Genomic DNA, 18,036 nt, shown 5'->3' with positions numbered 1-18,036 from the left:
AGAGCGGAGTTCTCTGCCCATGGTTACTCCAAACGTACATGTAAGCCTATGGAAGTAAATTCCCACAATTTAAATAATGGGCTCTGTAAATGAGACCCAGAACTACTAGAAAACTATACTTGTCATAGGCTTTCATAAGTGAATGAGTGAGTGGAAGGTGTGAGGGAGTGAAAACCGTCACATTTTCAGGATTAGATAGAAGCAATGAACCAGAACTGTGAAGGGCTGGCCACTAGGAGGAGCACCAGACATCAAGGAGCAAGCTCTTGCAGGAATGGACTGAGCCTAGTAGTAATTGAGTGGTTAGATTTCTATAGTACAATACACACAAGCCCATATGAGATCCATCCATAAAGTAAGGCACAAACCTATTTTAAAAATGGTTAAAAACATTCATGTCTGCCAAAGCCATACAAATAGCATAAACTTGCCAGGACCATAGAGGGCACAGGCCACTAGGTTGGATTAAAATAAAAGAAGCTGAGGTCATGAAACTGTCCTAATGACCTTTACACTACAGCACAAAGCTGATGTCCAGAAGGGTAAATCTTTTGCTTCAGAACGAAGACTCTGAGTTCAACATGAACATTAGTTGCCCTACTTTAGGCCTCTGTTTTAAAATGGACAGGGTAGATTGTTGCCTTCTTTTGTGGAGAATCTTCCAGCAGAGCTCGAGTCAATGGTACAAATTGCCATGGACGTCAACTCAACAAAATGACAAGTGTAGTGGAAGTGATATTACACTCTTTAACCCCTCCCTTCATGACTCCAGAGGAAGTGATCTCATATGACCTTTGATCCTGATGACATCACATGAAGACAGGTCAATTGACCATTGATGCATATGATATTATAGTAAGTCACATCAGTTAATTTAAAAAACACCTACAATAGAAACATGAATAATGAAATATACTGAAAAATACTAGAGCAAACACTATTCGAGTTACCAACCATACATTAAATAGGGTACTGCCATTGTATGGCAGATGTGCAAACATGGTAGACCAGGGCAAGTCAATCATAGAGAATCAGTACAGCACTGCCATCTGCTCAGACATAATCATCACATTGCACTACATAGTTTCACATACTCTATTAGATCTGCATAGGAGTATCTGTGCAGGCTTTCTTCCTCCTCCGAACTTGTCTGTACACAAGCTGTAGGCTAACCCTGCTCATAAAGCATGCCATACCCTTTGGGTTCGGCCCCTAACAACCGACTGTATGCTCAAGACACAGGGATGTCTATTCTAATGGCATCAGGCTTAGTTTTAACTTTGTTGTGTAGCATGACCACGCAGGGAAAATATTATTATAATTGTGATAGCTTGGTTTAACATGCACTTACTGTGTTTGGCATGTTCATACCACACACAACATCATTGCATAGTTTTATTAATAATAGTTGTTCTTGACGAGTCAGCAGTTTCCAGCTGCGACTGCATGACTTTCACAAGGTGTCTGCAACAAGCAATTTTCCTGCGGAGCTATCGCACCACCTATAAAGTTATAGGACTTTTTTCAGAATAGAGTTTCTGGGTCTGTAATGAACATTTCTGGCATTTCATGAATAGAAAAGTTACATTGTGTTTTGAGATTTTTTTAATTGAAATACATAACTGGATTAAGGTAGATATGTTCAACCCAAATGTGAAGTAACTAGTTCTTTCAGAAGAAACATTGCACCCTAGTTGCTTTGCACTGTAGGCAGTAGACTGGTTCTTCTATACTGTATTCACCTTAATATAATATTCATAGATAACTGAAAAGGTTTTCATAAAAAGGCAAGAAAGGGAGTCAAACTGCATACACTGAAACACAAGTGTACTTCTAGAAATATAATATATATGTTTAGAAATCACCTAATGCCCAAACTGAACAAACACGTTTATCATTTGTCAGCTAGGATTTCCACCTTGGCTCTGACTTTAATACATTTTTTTAATATACTATTAGTACTTTGAATGTCTGCCCAAACAACCCAATTTGTACCTTTTTTATTCACAAACTCCTTTGTTATGTCAAAGCCTACCAGACAGCACATCTGTCTGGTTTGGTAAAGACATCTTGGGGACATTCGGAAAGATTCCTTGGGGAAGCAAGTCCACTCCTTGCTTACCATTGGCTTTGTGGTTTATAATTCACAATTGGTTGCTTACTATTTGCTGAATTTATTTGGTTTAGGTTGTCCAGCTTGAGTTTATCCCTTTCACATAGCATCTCTTTTTTACTGTATCCTTCCCGAGTAATATTTCTAGTATCAGGTCTTTTAATCTTTTTCTTATCTTGTCATGTTTGTGCATTCAAAGAAAGAGGTCAAATGTCAGTCTCTGCCTTCTGAGGTAACTTGGTGTTTACCTTTCTTTATCTGACTGCAAAGTGAGAGTATTTATGTGACAATCATGATGGCTATTGAGGGTGTGCTGGTGAAAGACTGTACAATGTTATTATTTTCTAAAACAACATAATTTAAATATCTGTAAATGAACTGTAGAGATATTCAGAACATATATGAATTAGGAAAGCACAAATGATCCTCACTTCTTGGTAATTCTGAAGTGTTGTGGTAACAAATATATTAATACGATCAACACAAATTAATACACTTGGTGATGACATTTCCACACATTCGCTTTTCTGCTCTGTATACTTATATCAGTAAAATTGTATGTCTGTGCAAATGTAATGTTCATCTCACTTGAAGATGTATTATCTGTAAGGGCAGTTCACTACAACACCATGTAAACTTCACTGTATGCCACTCTACTACATTGTACAACACTCTCCTCCACTCTGCAATGCTCTATACAATTTTACTCCACTCTATTCTACGACACACTGCTACACCCCAATCCACTCCAATCCATTCCTGCACTCAACAACACCCCACTCTATGTCACTTTATTCCACTCCACTTTACGACACTCTATGCCACTCAACTGTACGGCACTCTATGCCAATCTACTCTAAGGCACTGTATGGCACTCCACTCTACGACACTATTCCACTCTATGCCACTCAATGTTACTTTACTCCAATCTATGCTACTCCACTCTGTTCTGTGTCACTCCACTATACATCACTCTACTCCTCTCTATGCCCTTCCACTCTACGACAGTCTACTTCTACAGAGACACTCCACAACATTCTATGCCACAATAGGCCACTCCATGACTCTCCATGCCACTCTACACCACTCTATGCCATTCAATGACAGTCTATATCATGCCACTCTATGACACTCTACACTACTCTCTGCTCTGTTGTCTGAAAAATGAGAGGCAGAGAAAAAAATCATAATTCTTTATTAAATAAGTATTTTAATAATTTAAAGGCAATATCGCATGCATGTATTTTGTTTACAAAATAAAACATAAATCAGTGAGCCTTTTCTGACTGTGACCTGTTGAAGCCAGGGGTCGCAAGGGTACAGGTAGGGATTACAAAGAGCAAGCCAGATCCCTAATTGAAATCCATGCAAACTGCATATTCCATAAGGCAGCTAAACCTATGTCTTTTCTAGAGAAGGATTAAGGGCATATAATACTTTGTACTAGTGATACTGCTTCAGGCTTAGTGTTCTCACTGGATTGTCCTCTGGCTGTCTCCTTTACTTAGACCCTGCCAAAAAACGTATTTTCAACAGACTGTTTTGTTTTTGTCTGCCTGGTAGCTAAGGTCAAAAGGTTTCCACCTTCTGGTTCCACCCAACACTGTCATCTCTCATGAGTTCTGGTTATAGTTGCCAGGCAACAACTTGTGCTGCCAACTACCTGTCCTCCACCCAGTACAGTCAGCAGTTGATTCTTTTTACTTTTTTTTTAGAAGTTGCCGGATGCACTCCAAGGAAGCGAGTATCAGTCATGAAGAACTGGGCGTTGGTGTTCCTTGGATCCCTGCTGGCAAGGGTGTGGAGCTCAGCCTGTAAGTCACACTTTACTGTCTCGCAAATCTACAGCATAATGTGTTCACCTCTGACAGCATCTGTTGAGGAATCTTACACCTTGTGCAATATTAACCTCTAGATAAAAGTTTTTTTGTTGTTGTCCCAACCTAAATATTGTTCACCATAAAACACCTGCCAACCCAAACTTTAGGTCCTATGAGGTTTCACAGGAGAAAAGGAGAGCTCTACCATGTGCTTCAGGCATGTGACAGTGGGCCATTGCTCTGGCATAACCAATTCTAAGAGCCCCAATGACTGTAGAGGCCCTTAATCCATATAGCACCTACAAAGAATGCACTACTGTTTTGTTCATCCTGTTGTCAATGATTTGGTATAGAATTAATTATTACTTACCTACAAAAATACTTGAGTGAGGAGCCTTTCTTTCCCCTTTTATGAATATATAACTTGACTCTTCATATTCTCTAATCGCACTGTTGGGCTAGTGGAGCACAGATATAAGTAAATGTATCAGGGACCAATTCACAAAGGGCCTCCGCACTCATGGCGGAAGCCTCGTAGTTGTGGCGTGATCACAGCACTGCACTTTCTCAATGCAGAGGTCCTGCCACAAGTGTGGGCCCCCCACCATGACTGCTGGGCCTCTGCCATGACTGCAGAAGCCCTATGTGAATCGGGGGTTCAGGGTCCTAGCGGGTGTGACCAGAAAATGAAGACTGAATAACTGTGTTACAGAAACAGAGGCTAGTTTACATCATTTCTTGCATTGTCTTGGAGAGGACTTGCTTATCCAGGAGCAGGTGATTAGGCACACCCTATCGAAGGAAGTGTGAAAGGAATGACTTAATGCTGCAAATATCAGTGGCAGCTGGTGACATTTGAAAGTGGTGAGGTGTTAAAGTTTATGATGAGTGTACTGTGCCAAGCGATCATAGCGAGTGAGCCCGACTTTCATAAAAGGGGTCCTAGGGAGTAATTCATGATATCACACTACCTCATCATGGATAAAGCATGGCACTTCCTTTGTGCTCTATGTTACCTTTCCCTCACACTTTGTTTATTTATTCAAACAGAGATTCCGAAAGTGCTTAGATTTCAAACTAATATTTCAGCAGAGAATAAACATTTTAATGTCCATAAAGTATGTTTTACTTCCTTCTATTTGTCTATGTGTAGATAATATGACACTCCATATTTAAATGAAACACCCTCTACTTTCCCTCTCAAGTCTCTACTTCCTCCTTTCATTGAGCCTCGGATGAGCACAAACAATGAAAATTGGAGTTGTGGACCTCAGGCAACCCAGCTTTTGCAAGTACATAAAAATACTGTATGTGAGTTTGAGGCATGCAATGCAATACAATTACAATCACAGTAGGCTGTGCGCTCCTCTGCTGCACTCTCATTGTCTTAATTTAACCAGCCTTAAAGTTATGGTGCAGCAAAACCCTTCAGCCTCACTCTTCCTCTTCTAATCAGCTCTGCCCAACAGGGCCTGGTTGTAGCACTACCACTGTACACAGAATATCTATAAAATATTCCTTTTCACCCTGCTCTGTCAAACTATTATGTCTCCAATCAGAACATAGGAGATGAGAGACAACACATTTGCAAATTAGAACAATTTAACCTCAAATCAACTATCAAAATATCTTCCAAAATCATCTGTAGAGTCCAGTGTTGCTTGAATGTTCCTTTTTATTTCTTCTCGTTCAAGAGACAAAGACTTGGCGGGCTGGACGGCATTGCCTAACAAAGTACTTACCTGGCTGGAATCACTGTTACGGGAATTAATTATCTAGTTGTACGGACCGAGACACACGATGGTTCGCTAAATGCTGTTGACCATCTGTAACATTGCCTTGAACGCAAGAAGTGGGTAGTGAAGGATTTGTAACTCTGGTATGACCTTGCTGCTTATAAACTACAGTACTACCAGCACAAGACTCTTTTTGCCCTTAAGGAGCCCTTGTCTGGGGAGAAACACATTGGTTGCATCTGCTTGTTATAGTTTCAAGATTGGAAGAGAAGAAATAAAAAAAGAACATTCATGTAACACTGGACTCTATTGGAAAAGATTTTGATAGTTGATTTGATGTTAAATGGACCTAGTCAGAGATATGAGCAGGGCCACTGGAATGATGCGACTGTTTCACTGAACCGACTTTCACACAATTATAAATTTTCCGCATTTGACACATAATGCCCGATCTACATCAAAATCTGCAGATTTGAGTAACAAAGGCCGTGTTTCTAGCTCAAACGGCTCAAACATTACCAAAATTGCAGCAACAAGTGTTCCAGCATGGTGGAAGGCCCTTTGCACACCTAAAAGGGTCACCTGCTACTTATTGCTAAATCTGGGTATTAAAATGGTATTAATGGTGTGCCAGCCACTCTTGCTTCTTTCTGTGCCTCTCTTGCCTTTTACTGCATTTCTGTTGCTTCTTTCTGCACCTTTCTTTCTTTTTCTTCACTTCTCTTGCCTCTTTCTGCACATCTCTTCCACTTTCTGCACCTCCCTTGACTCTTTCTGCACCTCACTTGCTTCTGCACTCCTCTTGCCTCTTTAGGCTCCCCAATTTCTGCACCTCTCTTGCCTCTTTTTACACCCCTGTTCTCTCTTTGTGTACCTCTCCTGCCTGTTTCTGCACCTCTCCTACCTCTTTCTGTACTTAACTTCTGCACCTCCGTTGCTTCTTTCTGTACTTCTCTTGCCTCTTTTGGTACCTCTCTTGCTTCTTTCTGCACACCTGTTGCCTCTTTCGGCACCTCTCTTTCCTCTTTCTGCACCCCTCTTGCCTCTTTCTGCACCTCTGTTCCTTCTTTCTGCACTTCTTTTGTTTTATTCTGCACCACTCTTGCTTCTTTCTGTAACTGTATGCCTCTTTCTACACCCTTCTTCCCTCTTTCTGTACCTCTTGTTCCTTTCTCCATCCCTGTTCCCTCTTTCTGCACCTCTTTTGCTTGTTTCTGCAACTCGTTTGCCTCTTTCTGCCCTTTTCTTGTATCTTTCTGCAGCTCTGTTAGTTCCTTCTTTAGTTCTCTTCCCTCTTTCTTCACCTCCATTGCTTCTTTCTGCACTTCTCTAGCCTCTTTCTGCATCCCTCTTGCCTCTTTTTGCACATATGTTGCTTGTTTCTGCACCCGTCTTGCCTCTTTCTGCACCTTTCTTCCCTCTTTCTGTACCACTATTACCTCTTTCTGCACCCCTGCTCAATCTTCCTGCACCTCTTTTACCTGTTTCTGCAACTCTCTTTCCTCTTTCTGCACTTTTCTTGTCTCTTTCTGCACACCTGTTATTTCTTTCTGGACTTCTCTTGCCTCTTTCTACACCCCTCTTGCTTCTTTCTCCCCCTCTGTTACTTGTTTCTGCACCTCTATTTCTTGTTTTTGCACCTCTCTTGTGTCTTTCTGTATCCCTTTTGCCTCTTTCTGCATCATTCCTCCCGCTTTCTGTACCTCTCTTGCTTCTTTCTGCATCCCATTCTATCTTTTTGCACCTCTTTTACCTGTTTCTGCCACTCTTATGCCTCTTTCTGCACCTCTGTTGCTTATTTCTGCACTTTTAGTGCTTCTTTCTGTACCTCTCATGCTTCTTTGTGCACCCCTCTTGCCTCTCTTTCCGTAGACGTTTCTAAAATGGTTCTCCTCCTTTTTCCACAACCGTACACAAAGAATAAAAATCAACAGCTTTGAATCAGACCCCCTTCCAGTTAGCCGAGGAGTTCCTCAAGGGGTAGTTCTCTCCCCAAAACGTTTCAACATTTATATGGAACCCCTCACCACACTGCTAAGAAACTCCAACATCTCCTCAATTGCACTCCTCTTTCCTCTTTCTGCACCTCTGTTGCTTGTTTTTGCACCCCTCTTCCTTTTTATGCAGCCCCCTTTGCTTCGTTCTGTACCCTTCTTCCCTCTTTGTGCACTTCTCTTGCCTCTTTGTGCATCCCTCTTGCCTCTTACTGTACACCTCTTGCCTCTTTCTGTGCCTCTATTACTTCTTTCTGTACTTTTCTTGTCTCTTTCTGCACCCCTCTTGCCTCCTGCTGCACCTCTGTTGATTCTTTCTGCACTGTTTTTGCTTCTTTCTGCACCCCTCTTGCACATTTCTGCACCCCTCTTGCCTCCTTCTGCACCTGTCTTGCCTCTGTCTGCACCCCATTCCCTCTTTCTGCACCTCTGTTGCTTCCTTATGTACTTCTCCTGCCTCTTTGTGCACCTCTGTTGCTTCTTTTTGCGCATTTCTCTTGCCTTTTTCTGCACTCCTCTTGCCTCTTTCTGTACCTCTGTTGCTTGTTTCTGCACTTCTCTTGCTTTTTTCTGCACCTCACTGCCTTTTTTCTGCAGCCCCTTTTGCTTTGTTCTGTACCCTTCTTTCCTCTTTGTGCACTTCTCTTGCTTCTTTCTGTACCCCTCTTGCCTCTTTCTGTACATCAATTACTTCTTTCTGTACTTTTCTTGCCTCTTTCTGAACCCCTCTTGCCTCCTTCTGCGCCTATGTTGTTTCTTTCTGCACTGTTCTTGTTTCTTTCTGCACACCTCATGTAAATTTCTGCACACCTCTTTCCTCCTTCTGCACCTATATTGCCTCTGTCTGCACCCCTTTCCCTCTGTCTGCACCGCTGTTTCTTCCTTCTGTACTTCTCTTGGCTCTTTGTGCACCTCTGTTGCTTCTTTCTGCACTTCTCTTGCATCTTTCTGTACCCCTAATGCCTCTTTTGGCACATCTTTTGCTTCTTTCTGCACTTCTCTTGTCTCTTTCTGCACCCTCTTGCCTCCTTCTGCACCTCTTTTGCCTCTGTCTGCACCCCTTTTCCCTCTTTCTGCACCTCTGTTGCTTCCTTCTGTACTTCTCTTGCCTCTTTCTGCACCTCTGCCACTTCTTTCTGCACTGTCTTTGATTCTTTCTGAACCTCTCTAGAAAATGTCTGCACCCCTCTTGCCTCCTTCTGCGCCTGTGTGGGTTCTTTCTGCACTGCTCTTCCTTCTTTTTGCACATCTTTTACCTGTTTCTGCAACTCTCTTGCTTCTTTCTATACTTCTCTTGCTTCTTTCTGCTCCTCTGTTGTTACTTTCAGCCCTTCTCCTGTTTCTTTCTGCATCACTCCTGTATCTTTCTGAAACATTCTTTCCACTTTCTGCACCTCTCTTGCTTCTTTTTGCCTCCCATTCTATGTTTTTGCATCTCTTTTACCTGTTTCTGCAACTCTCTAGTCTCTTTTTGTATTTAATTGCCTCTTTCTGCACCTCTTTTGCCTCTTTCTGTACATTTCTTGCCTCTTTCTCCACCTCTGTTGTTTGTTTCTGCACTTATTTTGCTTCTTTCTGTACCTCTTATGCTTCTTTCTGTACCCCTCTTGCCTCTTTCTGCACCTCTTTCTGCACCATTCTTCCCTCTTTCTGCAGTAGTGGAGTCACCCTTGACCCGGTCACTCCACTGCCGCACGACCCCCGTATGCCCGGATTCTGCTGCCGCTGCCTGCTTGGCCCTCTTGCTGCCGCCTCTCTTTAGGGCCCCTGCTCTCCAGGCTTGCCCACGCCCTCCAGACAAGCCCCGATCTCCAGGCTTGCCCAGGCTTGCCCTCGCTCTCCCCCGCTCCGCTTTTCCGCTCTTTCCCCCCCTCTGCTCCCCACCGCTGTCTCCCCCTCCCTATTCGCCGCCCCGCTCCCGCCTCCCAGCTGCTTCTCCCTCCCACTTCGCCATAAATGGCAGGGACCGCGCGTATGCGCAGCGGGCGCGCCGATTGCGCGCCGAAGGCACGCCAAAGGCAAGCCCGTCTACGCCCATCCACACCAGGACAGCACCCAGCACCAGAACCCCTGGACCCTGCCAGAGCCAGCCAATCCAACTGAGCTATGACGCCGCCACCCTCCACGCAGTCAACACTGGCAGACATCCAGCATGCTACCAAGCTACCCCGAAACGCACCCACGGAGCCTTCACCTGCCACTCCTGCTACTTCATCTGCACTCGGTCCTGCACCGCGCCAGCCAAAACAGCCGCCAACAACAACCACCTCAAGTGCATCCTGCTCAACACCCGCTCCATCCACAGGTAAGCCATCGAACTATGGGACCTCCTGAACAAAACGGCACCAGATGTCACCTTCTTCACGGAAACGTGGATGAACGCCTCCTCAGCCCCCGACATCACCATTGCCATCCCGGACGGCTACAAGATCATCCAGAGGGACCGCGTCAACCAGACCGGAGGAGGCATCGCCATCGCCCACAGAAACACTATCCACATCACAACCAACACCGACAACACCCTCACCACCGCAGAGCACCTACACTTCCAGATTCACACCGACCCCAAGACCACCCTCATAGGAACCCTCATGTACAGACCCCCGGGACCACGCTCACTTCGCAGACTTCATCAGCCCGCTCGCCCTCGCCTCCCCAACTACATCCTCCTAGGAGACCTCAATTTCCACCTGGATAACGACCAGGACAACAACACCACCGCCCTACTAGACAACCTCGCCAACCTCGGATTCAAGCAACTGGAGCAAGATCACCACCGACCAACTCACCACCTCCCTGCGCCTAAACCCTCCCACCAACACCACGGACCCCAACGACGGAGCCCGCAACCTCACACAGTGGATCACCGACTGCGCCGACACCCTTGCTCCACTGAAAAACCCTCCCAGCAACCTCAACAGCAAGAAGGCCGCGTGGTTCACCAACGATCTCAAAGACTCCAAGAAATCCTGCTGTGACCTCGAGAAAGCCTGGCACCACAACCAGTCAACGGATAACATGACAGCCCTCAAGAACGCCACCCACAAACACCACCAGCTGATCCGCACCACCAAAAGGTCATCCTTCAGACAACGACTGGACAACAACACCCACAACAGCAAGGAACTCTTCAACGTCGTGAAAGAGCTCTCCAACCCCAACGCCAGCGACAATGACATAACGCCTTCTCAAGACCTCTGCAACTCTCTGGCCACCTTTTTTCACCGTAAGATCGTCGACATACACGACAGCTTTGGCGCTCAGAACACGTACCCCACCACCGAACCTACACCCCCACCACCACCATGTGTGCCTGGACTCAGGTCAGCACGGAAGATACCACCCACATGATGAACACCATCCACTCGGGCTCCGCAGCCGATCCCTGCCCACACCACATCTTCAACAAAGCCGACTCTATCATCGCACCCATACTTCGGGACATCATCAACAACTCCTTCACATCCGCCACCTTCCCGGAGAGCTGGAAGCACACAGAGATCAGCGCCCTCCTGAAGAAACCCACCGCAGACCCCTCAGACCTCAAGAACTACCGCCCCATCTCGCTCCTCCCTTTCCCTGCAAAAGTCATAGAGAAAACCGTCAACAAACAGCTGACAGCCTTCCTGGAGACGAACGGCTCCCTCGACCCATCGCAGTCCGGATTCCGAGCGAACCACAGCACCGAGACCGCCCTCATCGCGGCCACCGACGACATCCGGACCCTGCTGGACAACAGAGAAACCGCCGCCCTCATCCTGCTTGACCTTTCAGCTGCGTTCGACACGGGCTGCCACCGCACCCTGACAACCCCCCTCCACCACACCGGGATCCAAGGAAAGGCCCTGGAATGGATCACTTCCTCCCTCTCCGACAGAACCCAAAGAGCTGGCTCCCGCCCTTCCTCCCAGAAGCCACCAAGATCATCTGCGGCGTACCTCAATGCTCCTCGCTCAGCCCCACCTTCTTCAACATCTACATGAGCCCCCTTGCAGCCATTGCACGCAAGCACAACCTCAACACCATCTTCTACGCTGACGATACCCAACTGATCCTCTCCCTCACCAACAACCCCATCTCCGGCAGAGCCAGCTTCCAGGACGGAATGAAAGACATCGCAGACTCGATGAAGCTCAGCTGCTGAAACTGAACTCAGACAAGACGGAAGTCCTCATCCTCGGCCCATCCATCTCCACCAGGGACGACTCCTGGTGGCCCCTTGCTCTGGGCCCCCCACCCAAGCCCACGGACCACGCACGCAACCTGGGCTTCATCCTTGACTTCTCCCTCACGATGGCCAGGCAAGTTAACGCTGTTACCTCCTCCTGCCTCAACACACTCCGCACGCTCTAAGATCTTCCTCTGGATCCCTACTGGAACCAAGAAAACAGTCACCCAGGCCCTCGTCACCAGCCGTCTGGACTACGGGAACGCCCACTACGCTAGGACCGCCGCCAAACTACAGAAAAGACTCCAGCGCATCCAGATTGCCTCAGCACGACTTGTCTTAGACATCCCCCAACACAGCCACATTTCTGCCCACCAGAGGGACCTGCACTGGCTCCCCGTCAGCAAAAGGATCACGTTCAGACTCCTCACCCACGCACACAAGGCTCTCCACGACTTGGGCCCCGAATACCTCAACAACCGCCTCGCGTTCTATACGCCAACCCGCCAGCTCTGCTCTGCCAGCCTTGCCCTCGCCACCGTCCCACGGATCCGCAGAACCACCACGGGAGGAAGATCCTTCAGCTACCTGGCGGCCAAGACCTGGAACACTCTCCCCACCCACCTACGACTCACCCAGGACCATATCTCCTTCTGGAAGCACCTCAAGACCTGGCTTTTCGAGCAGTAGCAGGCCCCCCAGCACCTTGAGACCCTAGCGGGTGAGTAGCGCGCTTTACAAATACTCTTGATTGGTTGATTGATTGATTGATTGATTGACCTCTCTTGCCTCTTTCTGTACTCCTTTACCTGTTTCTGCAACTCTCTAGTCTTTTTGCATTTAATTGCCTCTTTCTGCACCTCTTTTGCTTCTTTCTGTATTTCTCTTGCCTCTTTCTGCATCCTTTTTCCCTGAACCTTTTTTGCCTGTTTCTGCAACTCACATGCCTGTTTCTGCACTTTTATTTCCTCTTTCAGCACCTCCGTTTCTACCTTCTGTACTTCTCTTACCTCTTTCTGCACCTCTTTTGTTTCTTTCTGCACTTCTCTTGCCTTTTTCTGAACCCCTCTTGCCTTTTTTGCACCTCTATTACTTGTTTCTGCATTCCTCTTGCTTCTTTCTGCACCTCCCATGCTTCTTTCTGCACCCCTCCTGCCCTTTTTGCACCCTTCTTCCCTGTTTCTGCACCTCTTTTGCCTGTTTCTGCAACTCTCTTGCCTCTTTCTGCACTTTTCTGCCTCTATTTGGACCTCTTTCCCTTCCTTCTGTACTTCTCTCCCCTCTTTCTCTACCCCTGTTGCTTCTTTCTGCACTTTTCCTACCTCTCTCTGTACCCCTCTCGCCTCTTTCTGTACCCCTGTTGCTTCTTTCTGTACTCCTCCTGCTTCTCTGTACCTCTCTTGCTTCTTTCTGCACCCCTCTTGCCTCTTTCTGCACCCCTCTTCCCCCTTTCTAAACCTCTCATCTCTCTCTGTACCCCAGTTCCCTCTTTCTGCACCTCATGTGCTTGTTTCTGCAACTCGTGTGCCTCTATCTGCACCTCTGTTGCTTTCTTTGTACTTCTTTTGCCTCTTCCTACACCTCTGTTGCTTCTTTCTGCACTTCTATTGCCTCTTTCTGCACCCCTCCTACCTATTTCTGCACCTCTGTTGCTTGTTTCTGCACTTCTCTTCCTTTTTTCTGCACCTCTCTTCCTTTTTTGTCTGCAGCCCCTTTTGCTTCTTTTTCCACCCTTCTTCCCTCTTTGTGCACTTCTCTTGCCTCTTTCTGCACGCCTCTTGCCTCTTACTGTACACCTCTTTCCTCTTTCTGCAACTCAATTACTTCTTTCTGTACTTTTCTTGCCTCTTTCTGTACCCCTATTGCCTCCTTCGGCACCTCTGTTGTTTCTTTCTGCACTGTTCTTGCTTCTTTCTGCACACCTTTTGTGAATTTCTGCACTCCTCTTGCCTCCTTCTGCACCTATCGCCTCTGTCCGCACCCCTTTCCCTCTTTCTGCACCTCTATTGCTTCCTCCTGTACTTTTCTTGCCCCTTTCTGCAATCTTTTGCTTCATTCTTCACTTTTCTTGCCTCTATCATATCCTCTTGCCTCCTTCTGCACGTCATTTACCTTTGTCTGTACCCGTTCTCTCTCTTTCTGCACCTCTGTTGCTCCCTTCTGTACTTCTCTTGCCTCTTTCTGCACCTCTGTTGCTTCTTTCTGCACTGTTCTTGATTCTTTCTGAACCGCTCTTGAAAATGTCTGCACCCCTCTTGTCTCCTGTGTAGTGTAGTTCCTATATTCCCAATAGGCTCTGCGCATTGGAATAACATAAACGGTAGTTTAGATGTAGGACTGAGGTCGACTAGGTCTCTACTGAATATGTTAGACTTAATTAGGTATGCCAGCTTGCTCAGAGGTCACTAGAAACTTTCTCGAATGAACAGGGAGGAGTTAACTTCCCTGATTAGACAAGAAGGTATTAGTTTCTGACAACCGCATAAACATGACAACTTTGCTCCCTCCACAATCGTGTGAAAACAATAGATAGCTATTTCACTCAGTCAATCGTGCATGCTTAGTTTCACCAGAGTGCAGAGAAATTGAGAGACGGGCGTTTTCAATAAAAGGTGTTATTTTATTGAGCAGTCTTCCTTCTTATGCAAGAGAAATGAATTGCCACACTTGCAATACTTATCATAAAGTAAAGTGGGTACAGTAAATGGAGTATTATGAAATAATACTGTAAAAGCATTGATATGGTTTCTGAGCCATATGATACTTAAAACGGATAAAATATATACAATACATACAATGATAAAAGTTGACTAAACGTACTCAACTGGTGCTTCTAAAATACGCATACCCCGGTGTACCTAACCTAAGCCTAGTACATGGAAAGGAGTAAGTGAGCTGCAGTTTAAGTTAAGTTAGTTTTGCCAAGAATCTGAATCGAGAATTCTCTAAGGATCTAATCAGCTCCGTACCTTGGTTTTAGAATGAAGGAGGTCTTGTATCTCTTTCTCAGGACTCGATCTCCCAGCAACCCTCAAGGGTGACTGGAAACACTAGAGCTGGATTTTCTCGGCAGGAGAACAGACAGCGGCTCTCTCAGTGCGTCAAATGGGAGGGTCGGCTTCCTTCGGCACTTGCATCAGCTGGGCTTTGGGTAAGTGGATAGCCGCTCTGCTCCAAACCACCGTGTGTGGCTTAAGGCAAATGCTGGTATATTTATACTTGGAAGGTGCCGTGTTTGAAGTAAGACTGGACATAAGACCTCACTAAGAACTGTCACTAAGAACTGGCAGTTCTTTCAGGACTCTTAGGAGTTCTAGGACAAATCAAAACAAAAGCAGGGGGAATTCCCGGGCTGCTGGAGGTTTGGTTTGTTTAAAGAATGCGTTGTACTTTCTAGGAGTCTCGGGAAGCAGCCTTGCGGTATTTGTACTGCATTGGCTATGACTAAATATGGATATGATTCTTATGCATTTATAAGGATATGATTTGTTATAACCACATAAGGGCATAAATCGTGAATATTTAATTAGGGTCCTAGATACGTTCACAACACCCACTCCACGTATAATGTCCATCATTACTAAATACTAAGCAATATATGAACATATAAGTATGCATGTGTTTTCCAGCCCACCCCAAAATATATCAAATGCATTTGAAATGGTATAGATACACGAAAATGAGTATTATACTGTACGCTTTCAAGCAGTGGTATCATTCAGATAACATTTTGTTCATTTAGCATGTTGACTGAATGAATCACGAAAATGACATTCATGAAATGGCTATTAATACAGAAGAAAAAGGTCGAGACCATTTCATCACATATTTATACAAGATTGTAGATGTGCTAGAGGCTGATTCAAAATATTGTCTCTAGAGTCTCTAAAAAAAGAAGTTCTGTTCTCTAAGAATAGTTCTACTTTAAGCAGAGTATCATGTGCCAAAAAAAGGTAAATATTTAGGGAACTTTGGAAAAAATAATTTCGCTTTCATGGAAAAAAAATAGTTCCAAATGTTTTCAGTAGTGTTGTTTATAAAAACTGAAGGCCGAATTCAGAGTTCAGGGAACCCTATGTGCTCGCTATTTCAAATATTATTCTCGTTGTTAGGAGAGAACATTACCTCAGATAGGCCAGCAAAAAACGTGTCTACCACAGTAGGTGAAAGTTGGGCCAACTCCAAAAAAGTTGAAATAGTGCATATATGCGGTGCATTGCCATCATCGGTGTTTAGATCAGCAATGGTCACGGAAAGTTGTACCTGTGTGGTGCCGCTTTCATCTCGTACTTCACCGCCACCTAATATTAATGGTGAAGTCTCAACAAATGCCGTCATCAGAATAGGTAGCCGCTGGGGACAACACGTTGCATGAGTCGTTACCGGACCGAGCAAAGCATCGATATCCATTGGTACTGCTGATGGTAGTGTAAGACAGATGTCCAACGCGCATTCTTCTCTGCATAGCAGACATCGAAGCACAGGTAAGATGAGATTTTGCCAGATTGGTCTGAACAAAAGAAACCAGGTAGTATTCAGATCTCTTAGCTGGGCCAATCCGAGGACCTTACTGATACGGTCACGGTATCGTATTGCTAGGATCGTTTCTTCCATAGTAGCTTGAGTTTTGTCTGTGACTTGGCTTGCCATATCGGAGCAGAAGGAACAAAAATAAAATTCCTGCTACGAGTCCCAAAATAAGAGGCAGGCCACCGAAAAAGGAATGCACAAAATTCGGGAAGATGCCCAGAACTGTTTCAAACGGTGCTAACAGTCCCGAAAAAATTGTCTTAAATACATGAGCGATGCCACTGGCATCTGACATGTTTAAGATTTGGCTTAACATATCTACGAAATGCACGGGGCAATTTGTCGATAATAGGGTATGTATCTCTGCCGCTGTCCTTGCAACTTGCAGGTCTACGTCTCTTTGGACGAGGTTAAAGGCTCAGTTGTTTGTAAAAGAATAGACTTCATTCTGCTTAAAGTATCAATTTGAATAGAAGAGATATTCACAGAAGGCCATATTGCTGCCTCCATGTCTGGATTGCTGTTTGGATATAATACTTGCATACAACAAATGACCTTGGAAGTAACGCTCACGAGATAGGCTTTTCCTGGCATCATGCCACAACAGCTGTGGTCACTTATTATAACGTAGCTACAGTTGGAAAGTTGTATGAAAAAGGGCTCTATCTGTGTAGCATGGGTGCCGTGCAGATGACATGAAAGGTTGTTTGATGAACCTTCGCAGGCTCCATGCAAGTTAATACCTTGACACAGAAGTGTACCGCTTAGTGATTTTTTACAATTGTTACCACTAAGAAATACCTCTTTTTTCCCCTCACTATAACATCTATGTGTATAAGGTAAATTCCAGGTTGACTTGATGTATCCTTTACCCAACCTTCCATACAGGCCTGCTGGTCTATACTTTTGGCAGTATTGAAACTGAAAAGTTGTTATCGGGATTGTAATGGCGCCATGTATTAATCATTCAATGACAGGTCTATCTGACATTGTCAATGGTAATCTCTCTAGTTTTTCAATGCTCAGCACTGTATAGTCTGCTCCTTTTTGTGCCAATGAGATTTGTCTATCAGTAAGGTTAAAGATGGAAAATAATGACGTTGTGTTGATTAGACGCCCTGGCACCTAATCTGAACGGAGGATTTGTAACGTCCAGCCTAGCTGTACAATAGAACATAATTGGGATTGACCATGTTGTAACATTAGCATATCCTGTTCTATTATATCAATACCAGATGATACAATGCTGTTCAGTGAATACATTCTGGAGGACAGAGTCATTAACCCATTGTCCACTACAGAAAGTGATTTTTCCAAATTAATACGATCAATTTCTCGTATTTTTTTTGCAGTTTCAATTTGTGTTACTTTCCAAGCTTCATTGTAAGCTGCATATACACCGGCGTATATGAAACGTTTTTGATGCTGTTTGCGAGGTCCCATTATGAAATCTCGCAAGTCAGCACCTTCTTTAAGTAAAGTTAAGTGTTACTTAATTTCGGGAAGTGTGGATCTCTGTAGCCATTCGAGGTATAGTTTTCCTACACTATATGTTGTAACTATCCCTGGATTTTGTCTCTGGGAATATCTTCAATCTGGCATGTTCTGTTTGAACCATTGTCTTTTATTCAGGAATCTATCTTGACAGTTATTAGTGTCTGTGGGCCAGATCAAC

General features: G+C 44.9%; 1 protein-coding gene across 3 annotated transcripts in view; it reads left to right on the top strand.

The window, feature by feature from the left end:
- Positions 1-18,036, top strand: part of LOC147728937 (dual oxidase 1-like) — a 992,769-nt gene that overhangs the window by 160,980 nt on the left and 813,753 nt on the right. For all 3 annotated transcript variants that reach the window (XM_086959175.1, XM_086959177.1, XM_086959176.1), the window contains one exon: positions 3,829-3,927. In XM_086959175.1, coding sequence (XP_086815301.1) covers positions 3,829-3,927 — 99 coding nt within the window. The remainder of the gene's footprint in view (positions 1-3,828; positions 3,928-18,036) is intronic.

The sequence above is a fragment of the Lissotriton vulgaris genome, chromosome 2_2 (genome assembly GCF_964263255.1).
Source record: "Lissotriton vulgaris chromosome 2_2, aLisVul1.2, whole genome shotgun sequence".
Lineage (NCBI taxonomy): Eukaryota > Metazoa > Chordata > Amphibia > Caudata > Salamandridae > Lissotriton > Lissotriton vulgaris.
The sequence above is the reverse complement of the archived record's forward strand: the minus strand, read 5'-3'. Positions and strand labels throughout refer to the sequence as shown.